The sequence below is a fragment of the Wasmannia auropunctata genome, unplaced genomic scaffold (assembly GCF_000956235.1).
Source record: "Wasmannia auropunctata unplaced genomic scaffold, wasmannia.A_1.0 LD334538.1, whole genome shotgun sequence".
NCBI classification, from domain to species: Eukaryota; Metazoa; Arthropoda; class Insecta; order Hymenoptera; family Formicidae; genus Wasmannia; species Wasmannia auropunctata.
In genome coordinates, this window is record NW_012028352.1 from 447,376 (window position 1) to 459,188 (window position 11,813).

Here is an 11,813-nt window from a genome sequence, read left to right on the forward strand (position 1 = left end):
ATTAAATCAGTATCTTCTATTGCTTATCTTTGGTCTCTTTTAAAGAATTTCTTCATTATTTTATAGTTCTTATTGATTTTTCAAAAAAGTCATATAATTTTTATAGAAACGTCAAAAAGGGCCTGACAGAACCCTTAATTTAAAAGTCTCGACATTAGTACAGCATTGATGCCACACTCAAATGCGCATGCGCGAAAAGGTGATTCGGCTAACAACACTGGCGTTTGCAGGTAACAAACAAACAAAAAGTATGGCAGGTGTCAAGCGGTTCGTGAGGAATGACCGGTCGTACACGGTGGTTTGATTTGATCTAACTGCGGCTGTGGGAGGGCGAGATGTTTTCAGGCGCCAGGAAATCGCCGCGAATCGAAGACGTGAGTTTCGCGCGCTGTTATTCGCTCGCGTGCCGCGCGCTTAACCTTAAAATTCGTCGACCCGTCGTCGAATTGTCGATCGTCCCGCGAGTTTTTCAGACGTGTAACTTAATCCCTCGCATAGAATAGAGCAAGTGAGAAGTTTTATGTGTGCCGAATCTGCTTCTTCTAGTTAATCTCCACGGAGGATGACACCTTGGGATCCTCTATAAGTCTAAGCGTCGGCGAGAACTCGGTGCGCATCAAGGAGAAACCTAAAGTCGCCAAGGAAGCCGAGCAGTCGTCGGTCGACAAGAGAGACTCCACGCTGGATAAGTGGTGGCTGAAGAGACCCGAGACGCGTCTGGGTGTCCTGGGTGCCAAGAATGCAGACGCGAAGACGAAGCAGTCTCCCATCCCTTCGTCGGACGTCAGCTCTTCGATGAAAGAGTTCCTCGAGAGAGAGAGGATGTGCAAGGTAACTGCTTATAAAACGAGTGATATTGATACCTCGGCAAAACATTTTTCCTCGTTTACAGCGATATTAATTCACAAGTGATTTTATTCTCTATCGTTTCTCACACATTGCTTTGAATAATTTTTAGACAACGTCCAAAAGCGAGGGAGAAGCGAAAGACAAGGATGACACGTTATGCGACATACTCGCATCTGCGGCTTTTGACAAATATCCGTCAGACTTTGAAAGTAAGTTTTCACGTAATGTGTAAAGCTTTCTCCAAATTGAGAGTTTGCACTCGACTAATTTCTCTCGTGTCTCGTACAGATGCCACTGACGAAGATATCGGCAGTATCCTGGAGGAAATGAGCAAGATTGCCGGGGCATTAAGTCCGAACTCGTATCCCGAACGTACAAGATCCGGTGGTTCCAGTAAGAATCCCACCGAAGAGGAGAAGTCCGTGGAAGAGTTGTTGGAAGAAGCTGAGAAGCTAGTCAGGAAAAATTGTAACACTCTATCGAAAAGTATATCCAAGTCTGATACTCTAGTGCCAGAAAATCAAGACGACAGCTTGAACAGAGTGAGACAATTGGAAGCTGACATTTTTCAGTTAATAGAGGAAGAGGTGAACAAAGAAACAGAAAAAATAAAGAGGAGTCCAAGAAACGACAGGAGACGGGAGGACAGCCCCGGATTCGAGGTCGTTTATGAAAATCTGAAACCACCGAAAACGCTGGAGCTTCAAAGACGAAAGTTTGAGGAACAGAGAGTCGAGATATCGAGTAGTTCCGATTTGGACGACCCGATTGAGAGGCATTCCAAGTCTGAGGAACTGAAGATCGCGAAGAGAATTGAAATGGAGAAAGAGAATCTGCAGAAGGAGATTACGGACGTGGACAAGGATTTTTTCGAAGATCTGCTGAGAAGATCCAAGGAGAAGGCGGAGGGCGGGATGTCGGCGAGCTCCAGTTTCGGGCAGGAGGATTTCTCGCATTTCTTGAAGCTGCTTCAAGGGCAGAATACAGACAAAATGGAGCCGGAATCAAAAGAGCCTAATGCGATGTACGATCTCTTTTTGAAATCTACTAACGGCGAAGTAGTGTCGTCTAAGGAGGGCCAATTAGCTACTGGCAAAACCCCAGAGTTTCCAGAAAAAGAATTTTCCGAGATATTGGAAAAAGAATGGCCGGCCATTAGCGGTGCACCCATGGATCATGAAATCAATGAGAGCGATTCCAGCGCGAGCGAAGGACGGCATAAAGGGGCGCTGAAATCTCTGTCAGGCAATAAAACAGTCTTGAAACATTCCAACAATGAATCGAAGAAGATATCGAAAGTCGCGAAGAAAGAAGGCAATAAAAATGTTACGGAAGCTAACGAAAAGGCAGTTAATTCTGAAAATGAGCTGTACACGGTGGGACTGACGCCGAGGCTGGAATTATTCGCGGATGCAATACCCAAACTTATAGCTGAGAAGTTAAGTGAAAGTGTCACGAAGGAGAACGCGGAGAAAGCAGAGAAAGCAGATTCGCCGTACGAGAAATCTGCTCGTTTAGAAATGAAGGTTGACATACAAGCGGAAAATTCATATACCGTTAACATACCAAAGACTTCGAAGATGCATCATCAAGAAGTATCTGAAGAAGGTCACGGTGTTTCGAGTAAAGCAATAGACTTACCCAAAACCGACCGCGTAGTCAGTGCACCGAGCAATAAACAATCGAAGAAGGAGATAAAATTCTGCAAATCTAAGAGCTACGACCAGATATGCCAGCCTCCTCTGACAGCATCCCTCGAAAATCTCAGGGTTAACAAAGCATTAGACGTGTCTAAAAAACCTGTAAACACGATTTCCAGAAAGTCATCGGCGGTAAAGCCGAAAGTGCAATCCCGACCGATTCCCAAAGCCGCGCCGAAACCCAGCTCGTTCCTGAAATCAAAACTGGATTCCGCTAAAGTCGGGTCCGCATCCAGCTTGCCAACCGCGTGCAAGGGATCCCTGAAATCACCCGATAGTTACAGGAAGAATTTTATGGCCGCCGGTGATTCGAAGCAGATTCCAATGAAACACGATTGGGAGATGTTGTGTCGCGAGGAGAGACACAAGAACGCGCTGCTGAAGCAACAGTTGGAGACCGAGGCAAAGCTCTACAAGAGTCAAATTGACGACATGCGTACGTCCTTCGAGGGAGAGCTGTTTGCCTTGAGGAAGCAGAACATAATCTTGAAGGCGCGAGTCGACGAGCTCTCTCTGAGCGAGAGGCGCGCGGAGATCCCCGTCAAGACCGACACGAGGATCCCTCTTTTGGAACAGGAGCTGGAGAAGCAGGAAAGCCTGATCCGCGCTTACGAGACCGAGAACAAGAAACTGATGCAAGATACGAAACGTATGCAAGAGGAATTGAAAAATTTGCAGTCTAAGCAGAAGAGCACGGTATCGAAAGGAAACGACGTGCAACAGCTCGCCGATCGGGTGAAGGATCTCCAGGAGGAGACGTTGAAGCTGAATCTCGAAGTATCCAAGCTGAAGGAGAAGAATGCCGATTATCTGCTAAAGAACGACGATCTAATTCAACAGAACAGTCTGCTCACGGACGAATTGGATATGTTCAAGGAGCAGCTGAAAGCGAAGAATAACTTTATCACGGATCGGCTGCAAGTGATGTCCACCACGGAGTTGGAACTTAAGAAACAGGTAGAAGATCTGAGTATCAAATTGAGCTCCAAGTCGGAGCAGTTGCGAGTGACTAAACAGGAGCTCGAGAAGTTTCAGCAGGATGTATTGCCCTTGGAGAAGGAACTGCTGGATCTCAGAGTTAGAGAAGGGAATTTCCACGAGAAATTACGGATAAGCAAGAGTCACGTCGAGCGTGAGAAGCAGCTGACCCAGCGACTCAAGGATCAGGTTATTCTGGACAACAAGAAAGTCATGGACCTTAACAGACAAGTGCGCGAGTTGGAGCGTATACTCAAGAGAAAGAATCCCGACTCGGTTTCGGCTCTCATACTGACCGCCAACTCGGAACAGGAGAAGATCGGTTCCGAGAAGGTGAAGCTTCTGGAGGAGAGAATAGCGAGTCTCGAAAACGAGATCAAAACCAAGGAGAATATCGCGCAGCAGAATCTGGTCGACCTGCAGAAAAAGTTCACCGACATGAAGGAGAAGTACGCGACGCAGGTGATGGAGTTGGAGGCGAAACTGTTGGAGGCAACCGCGAAGGAGCGCAAGGTGTGCAATGACATGTTCACGCAGACGATGAGATACGTCGAGAGCAAGAGCGTGGAGAATGGAAACAAGAAAGACGACAGAGCTTCAACCGTGGATGATAAGAAGGATCAGAAAACGAAGGCTGGGCCGAAGTCTCAAAATCCGAAGGAAGACGCGCATCTCATCGCCACCATAAGAGGCCTGAAGCTGGAGATCGCGAACAAGGACAAGGCGGTGTCGAAGATAACCAAGGAGTATCAGGAGCTCCAAAAGACGAATCGGCGATTGCAGAAGGAGCGGGAGAAACTGCTGAACGATCGTAGGAGCTTTAGAAGCATGGATTTCGATAAGGCGTTCCGAGGAATGAGGAACGGCGAAGGGAACGATCAGAATTCGAATGTCTATCAGAACGGGCACATGTCCGACTCGCAGAGATTGTCGTCGTCGGCACCGAAGTTGTACGATCCGATGCAGTACACGGAGAACGGCAAGAACGGAGTTATAAAGAAATTGACTAACGAAAACGATATTCTGAAGGAGGAGCTGAGCAAGATGAACAAGGATTTCATGGCGCTGAAAAGCAAGAGGTTGCACGATTTGAATCTCTTACAGGAGGAACACGAGCGGGAGATGGCCACTCTTGTGAAAGAGTACAGCGTCAAGATCGGAGATTCTAAAGTGGTAAAGTTGCAGGTTTGTAAAGCTTAGCGAGCTTCATTTCATTTGTTTTTTTTTTATCGTTTTTGCACGAGAATAAGTTAGTAGTAGCTTTTGAGTCAAACAAGCCTCCGCTTTTCGCTTACATCTCAATATATCTACTAGGAATTTTTATTTATTGTACAATTTTTATTATTCATAGGGTCAGCTAAATACTCAGGGAGCAATCATATCGCACTTAAAAGAGCAGGTCGAAAAGTTCAGGGACTACAAGGAGCAGGTGGTCATGCTGAAGGCCGAAAGAGAGCATTTGGAGAGTAAAGTGAGGACGCTGACCGAGAAAGTCAAGTACTTATCAACGCCGGTACGTGAAAGATAGTCGATTCCTTTAAGACGCTCAATGATATCGACGTTTGACATTTCTGTTACAATATCATCGTTAATATTTCTATTCCAGGGAACGGAGCAATTGCAGTTGTTGCAGGACAAGATCACGATCCTCCAGCAACGGCACGAGAGCAGAGAGATGACTCTACAGACGTTAATTCGCGACTTACTGAGAAATCGCACGCAGTGCAAAGACTGCAAAAACGAGAAGGGTAAGAATCGGCAGCTCTGCTACTTCCGGCAGGAGCTCGATCATATCTTAGGTATGTTACAAGAGATCGCTAACGTCCATTGATTATCGCTGAATCGAAAAATCGTCTCTAAATAGTCACGCAGCATTTGGTGGTTATCGGTTCGTCATCGAATATTGTGATAATTTTTACAAGAGTAAGATTCGCGATGTAGCTTAAAATAATTCGAGAGAGGCATTAGGTAATTTAAGTGTCGGGGCGTAGGTGCGTAAACGCGTTCGTTCGCGACACTCAGCCAAAACATGCAGTCGATACTTCCATCGACTCTTCCAGAACTTGATGAAAAGGAACTTATGCGCAATCTTCTTTCTTGCGTCCGTGACGCCGTTTGTTCTGCGAGATCGTCCATCAGTACAGAATTCGCGAATGACTCGGTAGGCTCGGATCACTGCCAAAGAGAGAAACGCTACCGCGTGACTAGCGGTAGCGTTAATGTCTATAATAACGAACGAACGTACGATTGAATTACCAATCTTTTCCAATCTCTCTCCGTCGCCAATTTTCTTGCCACGCGCGCGCAATGTCTGGGAACACTGCCCGCTATTAGTATAATCTATTTTATTGAATCAAAAATTAATTTTTAGAATAAGTCGTACATTTTTAAGATTAGATATTTATTTATTTATTTATTTATTTATTGACTCTCCGCGAATAAAATGACATGGCTGCTTGCAACGTTTCTCCAAGTCGATGTTGCCGTAGCTTGTTTTCTTCTTATAATAAACTGTATAGCAATGACAATTGGACGGAGGAAAAAGAAAATAGATATGTAAAAATATCCTCGTAAGGATTTCTTCCAAAGTTTAAATGATATCTAGTTTTTTACGGATAATTTTTTTGGAACTTTGCTGTACATATAGGCGTTATAAGAGATGAATCGCTACATTTATTTCGGATAATACTCCACGTCACGATCAACGAAGTCGAAGTCGCTCTCGACTATATCATGTGTATCGTATCGTAAGTACTCTAATTTATTACTATTGTTGCCAAGCCTAGCTGGTGGATCTCGTAAAGTGTAGCCTTGTCTGTATGCGTTCGTTATAAAACGCAAGCACACCGCACAAATCGATGTGACCGAGACTGAAGGGCGAGTAATCAGACGCAACATAGAACATGCCTATCTTTCGTATTTTCAACCTAAATTCTGTAGACTCTTGGAGACTATTATCATCCTGAGACTCGGTTACGGTCGAAGCACACACACAATCACAATTCGTTTTCTAAATAGACTTAAGCTTGTCACACGCAATGTACAAAATCCAAAATTATAACTTTAATAAACTTAATCTTTTCGCCGAAGGATCGATATTTCTCCTGGCGGCGATATAACGTAAGGTAAAAAAAACGCTTTAATTAATATTTCCTGATACTAATCGAGTTAAATAATGTCTGAGGAATTTTATATATATATATATATATAACTTAGAACATATATTATATGTTCTAAGATATATAAGTATATATATCAGTCGTTTTTTTTTAATAGTAAAAGAAATATTAATGAAAACAAAATATTTCCGACGAATTTATTCATTTCGACGAATTTAACTACGAGACTGCAACTATTTTATTTTCCCACAAAATATATCTTCTTAGATATACATATTTCTACTGGGTATATATGAGAGCTGTACATTAATCTACATTCTAAGTATTTAATCTATTTTCTAAGTCGGGAACATTACACACATTGCAACGTAATATCTTAATTCACAAAATAATAAGATCGACAGAAGCAGAGATTCCAGAGAATAGCGATTTTCAGGAGCCAATTTTCGGTAGCCGATTATCGCTTCATTTTACCAAATTACGAAGCGCTGCACATGCTGCATTATGTTGCTGCTGCAAGAATATTACAATATATGTTAAGAATTCTATTTTATTCATATCATTTTGAGAATTATTTTTATCATTATTGAAAATCTATTTTGAGAATCAACATTTTTTTTACAACTAAATTATAACAACTATATTTTATTATTTGTGATCTAAGAAATTCCAGTAATTTTAGTGTCTTACCCGAGGGACGATTTTTTTCCATTATAGAGAGAAAATCCATAAACGGTACATAATGCCACAACGAAAGCTTGCCTCATGAGTTCGTAGGTCATAGGATACTTGAAGGATTCATAGTCCTTCATTGAGTTAGGAACGATTTTTGCTCTGGCTCGCACATTTCTCTCAACGCGTGCGTCCTGCAAATTGCGTTCCCATTTTGCGGATAATCGTTCGTTATCTACGGTCCTAGCAAGCGTCCTCTCGGCAGACAACCTTCGTTGTTCGCGATTTTGTTCAGGTACACGGACAGCTTGGCGATGAGAAGAGAATCGCGATGAGTCCTCGATGTTCCTCGCTGATCTCTGGCGCAAGTGCCTGACGGGCTCTTTTTCACGAAACTCGGCAGGTCGATTCTCTGATCGAGCCACTCGACGCTCCGTGAGACGTCTGATCTCGCGTTGCATTTCCGACGAACGTAGTAATGCTCGCGTCTCGAGGGATGCTGTTCTAGAATTCGCTTTACGCTCTGCCGGGAGCATCGAGATCGAATTTCGCAATTCGGAATTCCGTTCCACGCGATCCTGCATCCTGGATTCTTCGCGCGACCTCGAATTGTCGTGAATCCTTCGTGAATCGAGGGCAGAACGCTTTTCCAGGATTCTTCCGCGAGAAACTCGCGATTCCGGGTTTCTTTCCAAACGTTGACCTGCCAGCCTGGATCCTTCGCGCGATTTCGAATTGTCGTCAACCCTTCGCTCCAATAATCTTCGCGAGGCGAGAGTAGATTGCCTTTCCAGGATTCTTCCGCGAGAAACTTGCGATTCCGGATTTCTTTCCAAACGTTGACCTGCCAGCCTGGATCCTTCGCGCGATTTCGAATTGTCGTTAACCCTTCGCTCCGATAATCTTTGCGAGTCGAGAACAGATCGCCTTTCCAAAATCCTTCCACGAGAAACTCGCGATTCCAGATTTCGTTCCGAACGTCGATCTGCTAGTCTAAATTCTTCGCGCGATTTTAAATTATCGTCAACCCTTCGTTCCGACAATTTTCGCGAGGCGAGAGTAGATTGCCTCTCCAGAATTCTTCCGCGAGAAACTCGTGATTCCGGGTTTCTTTCCAAACGTCGATCTGCTAGTCTAAATTCTTCGCGCGATTTCGAATTGTCGTCAACTCTTCGTTCCAATAATCTTCGCGAGTCGAGGACAGATCGCCTTTCTAAGATCCTTCCGCGAGAAACTCGCGATTCCGGATTTCGTTCCGAACGTCGATCTGCTAGTCTAAATTCTTCGCGCGATTTTGAATTGTCGTCAACCCTTCGCTCTGACAATCTTCGTGAGTTGAGAGTAGATTGGCTTTCTAGGATTCTTCCGCGAGAAACTCGCGATTCCGGATTTATTTCCAAACGTCGACCTGCCAACCTGGATCCTTCGCGCGATTTCAAACTGTCGTCGATTCTTCGTTCCAACGATCTTCGCGAATCGAGACGTGCCGAATCCAGAGCGACTCGTCGCTCCAAAACTCGCCTATCCGAAACCGTTCGTTCGGACGCTCGTCGTTCAGCCTCGCGCGATCTCTGAAGAACAATCTTTCGTTCCTCGCGCGATTGGTACAAACGACTCGTTCTTTCTCGCCGCTCCTGAATAGAATCCCGTCGTTCTGCTGCAGCAGAGTCGCGCGATCTGTGATTGTAATCTCTGGAGTCTCTGATTCTCGTGATTTCCTGATGATCCACCGAATTACGAGCGACCGAACGGGAGGGTCGTGCGAATCTCTCTCTTCGTTCCCGACTCGCGATTTCCTCGACATCGTAACGCGATCGTGCCACTCTATCCTCTCTGATTGCCGCGTTTTCACGCGAATCGCGTCGGCTTACGGTCCTCTGCGAGCGACTGATCCTTTCTCGGCGCAAGTCCTCGGACGGGACTCGCGACATTCGATCGACGGATTTTCGATCGCCAAGACGACTCTCAGCTTTCCGACGTCCCGCGTGATCTATTTCGCGACGTTCCATAGATCGGAGGACCAACGATCTACGTTCGGAGGACAATGTGCGCTCCCCGGATCTCTCGGTGTTGAATTCAACCGATCTGACTCGTCTGCTAAGAGTCTCGCGATTGGGATCGTTGACAGTTAGACGTTCCATCGATCGTGACAACGTTCGACGGTCGTCGGATTTAATAAGATCTCCACGAGAAGCTCTGGTAGTAGCGACCGAAAGTCGTGATCTACGTTCTTGATTAGCGACGCGATCGAGAAGAGCGTGGCGATTTTCCAGAGACCGTTCGCGATTTCGGCGATCCATATTATTGTTGCGATCGAGATCCCCTCGTGCGAACCTTGCCGAACGATTCAGGAGATTTCTACGATCCTCGCGACGATCCGATCGTTCCGCGTCCCGACGTTCGGTTGACACACGTCGCTCGACAGATCTGCTACGTTGGCGTATCTCGGCTCGATTCGGGACGCGATTTCGCGCCAGATCTCGGTGTTCGCGACGACCAGCCAGGGCATCGCGCGATTCTTGCCGATCGATTCGTCGCTCCGCCGAGAGTGATTTACGGTCGCGATAATCGCTCGTACGACGTTGAAGATTCAGAGAGTCTCGCCGGACCGCTGATCGATCGACACGACTTTGCCGTCGCGCGATTTCGTTAAGCTCGCGCCGTTCCGTGGATCGACGATTTTCAAGCCGGGAATTTGCAGGCTCGGCCAGACGGCGTTCGAAATTTTGCTCGGCAGAACGGCGGTCGACTGCTCGATTGGACAAATCCTGCGATCGAGAGAGTCGAGTGGCGGGATCGAATGAGTTCCTGGCGTCGCGGGACTGCGCGATCGTCCTAAATCGGGATTCTCGGAAACGGTCGAGGGACCGTTCGTCGTCGGATACGCGAGTCCTCGATCTTGAAAGTCTCTCGGTTGTCCTTATCTCTCGGTTTCTAAACAGTCGCTCTCTAATCTCCCGCGAATCGCTTCTAGACAAGCGATCGAGACTCAGAGATCGTGAGAGTACGGATTTTTGAGACGTAGGTGGTGCTCTGGATTCAGATACTTTCAATTCAGGATTGTTAATCGGTGTTGTAACTAATTTCGGCTCGGCAATCGGGCTTTTGACGAAAGGACTCAAGTTCGGACAGGCGTCCACCCTAGAAATAATCGGCTCTACTGTAATCTTTGCAACAAGCAATTTTAAAACAGATTATAAAAGCAAGCGAGATTCTCTTATATCTTTAACAAGGAGCGCAATTAAGTTAAGAAAGATACACTGCGTACAATTCCAGAAGCTTTTACGACTTTTAGCAAGGAAAATAATTAATTTCATACTCGTGGGGAGCTCGATGCGTGAGTTCAGGACCTGCGAGACTACCGGCATGTCCTTCCCTATCCCTGGACACTAATCCTAGTGTCAGACACGCCAGCGATACTATCAGAAGTCCGATGTACTGCCAGGATCGCACGGGCAGCACTACGTGGCGCGTACGCCGCATCCTGCTGCAAAATATCGCGATTCGCACTATTTCTAATTAATTAAAGAGCGATTCTATCCCCGTCGTATTAAGTCAATTGAATCGAAAAAATTTGGAAATCGAAAATTAATGGTACAATGTATTAGTGTCAGTATATTAGTCTAGGAAGCAAAATCAAGATCTTTCCTTACGTTATATAACGTACGTGACGATGCCTTTTTTTTATTTTTTTTTGTTTAATATAATATACCACTTTGAAATTTAGAGTGAAAGAGATTGTTTTTTTTCCGCGCCGGGTTTCATCGATAACTCGAGAATATCTCGCGACAATAAGAAGTGTCATACCTGAGGAACTAAAGGCTGTCGCGACCAAGCTTTCCGAGGGTACTTCGAGAGGGCTCGGCAAGGGCTCTTCAAGTCTTACGGCGAGAAGTGCTCCACGTCGGTGCTCCGGAAAGCTGCTGACGCCGGACGTCCCGAGGGAGCGGCTTTTATACTCGCAGGAGTTGCTTCGTAATTCGATAAAAGCGCAATTCGCCGCTTATCAGCGGCGGCCACATGGTGCCCCATACGCCAGCGCGGAAGATCGTCCGTGAACAAAGCGCGAACGAGCAATGTTGCGAGCGGAAAGATTGGAAAACCGCGACGCATTTGGTTTAACCAGCTGGAAAATTGCGAATCGGGTTGTCTGTGGGGCGGAGGTCGCGCGTGGGTGTCTTTTAAAACCGTGTCCAAGCTTAATTTCAAAGGATCGGAGTCGCATTTGGATAAGATTATTAAGCGAAGTCCATTTCAATCCAATAAATCCGATATTTGAGAGATGTTAAATACGTACGTTTGATACCAGAGCTTATAATAGCTGAATGATTAATTCTACCCACTTTAAATATTAAATCTGCTACAGGTTTATAAAATTTTGCAAATCTTTTAATTTGTCGTTTGCGTGACATTAACATGATATTATATTTGATTAGTTTTTTTAAATAATAATTGCTCTCTAGCGAATTAAGATGCAGATAAAAATTAGACGGTG

General features: G+C 45.4%; 2 protein-coding genes across 7 annotated transcripts; one reads left to right on the plus strand and one right to left on the minus strand.

The window, feature by feature from the left end:
• The first annotated feature begins 199 nt into the window (after positions 1 to 199).
• On the plus strand, positions 200 to 6,662 carry LOC105458383 (centrosomal protein of 162 kDa). 2 transcript variants are annotated; one of them, XM_011703644.1, is made up of 6 exons: positions 200 to 374; positions 547 to 831; positions 959 to 1,058; positions 1,138 to 4,712; positions 4,879 to 5,040; positions 5,134 to 6,662. In XM_011703644.1, exons 1-6 carry the CDS (start codon positions 336 to 338, stop codon positions 5,356 to 5,358), a joined length of 4,386 nt encoding a protein of 1,461 aa, XP_011701946.1. In that variant the 5' UTR covers positions 200 to 335; the 3' UTR covers positions 5,359 to 6,662. The 2 variants fall into 2 exon arrangements, with proteins under 2 accessions (XP_011701946.1, XP_011701947.1); XM_011703645.1 differs by having other exon boundaries at positions 1,138 to 4,700.
• A 198-nt stretch (positions 6,663 to 6,860) lies between these two features.
• LOC105458384 (trichohyalin-like) lies at positions 6,861 to 11,267 on the minus strand. 5 transcript variants are annotated; one of them, XM_011703650.1, is made up of 5 exons: positions 11,126 to 11,267; positions 10,638 to 10,805; positions 8,921 to 10,459; positions 7,337 to 8,887; positions 6,861 to 7,159 (listed from the first exon to the last, which is right to left on the minus strand). In XM_011703650.1, the coding sequence occupies exons 2-5, from the start codon at positions 10,799 to 10,801 to the stop codon at positions 7,117 to 7,119; spliced, it is 3,297 nt and encodes a 1,098-aa protein (XP_011701952.1). In that variant the 5' UTR covers positions 10,802 to 10,805; positions 11,126 to 11,267; the 3' UTR covers positions 6,861 to 7,116. The 5 variants fall into 5 exon arrangements, with proteins under 5 accessions (XP_011701952.1, XP_011701953.1, XP_011701951.1 ...); XM_011703651.1 differs by having other exon boundaries at positions 7,337 to 8,876; positions 8,910 to 10,459; XM_011703649.1 differs by having other exon boundaries at positions 7,337 to 10,459; positions 10,638 to 10,802.
• Between the last annotated feature and the right edge of the window lie 546 nt (positions 11,268 to 11,813).

Excerpts from the sequence above, each read along its gene's own strand:
- LOC105458384 (XM_011703649.1), bottom strand. The coding sequence starts at position 10,801 with ATGCGGCGTACGCGCCACGTAGTGCTGCCCGTGCGATCCTGGCAGTAC. Across the intron at positions 10,460-10,637 it reads ACGCATCGAGCTCCCCACGA|GGTGGACGCCTGTCCGAACT; the intron begins GTATGAAATTAA and ends GATTATTTCTAG. Across the intron at positions 7,160-7,336 it reads GGAAAAAAATCGTCCCTCGG|CAGCAACATAATGCAGCATG; the intron begins GTAAGACACTAA and ends ATATTCTTGCAG.
- LOC105458383 (XM_011703644.1), top strand. The coding sequence starts at position 336 with ATGTTTTCAGGCGCCAGGAAATCGCCGCGAATCGAAGAC. Across the intron at positions 375-546 it reads AATCGCCGCGAATCGAAGAC|TTAATCTCCACGGAGGATGA; the intron begins GTGAGTTTCGCG and ends TGCTTCTTCTAG. Across the intron at positions 832-958 it reads AGAGAGAGAGGATGTGCAAG|ACAACGTCCAAAAGCGAGGG; the intron begins GTAACTGCTTAT and ends AATAATTTTTAG.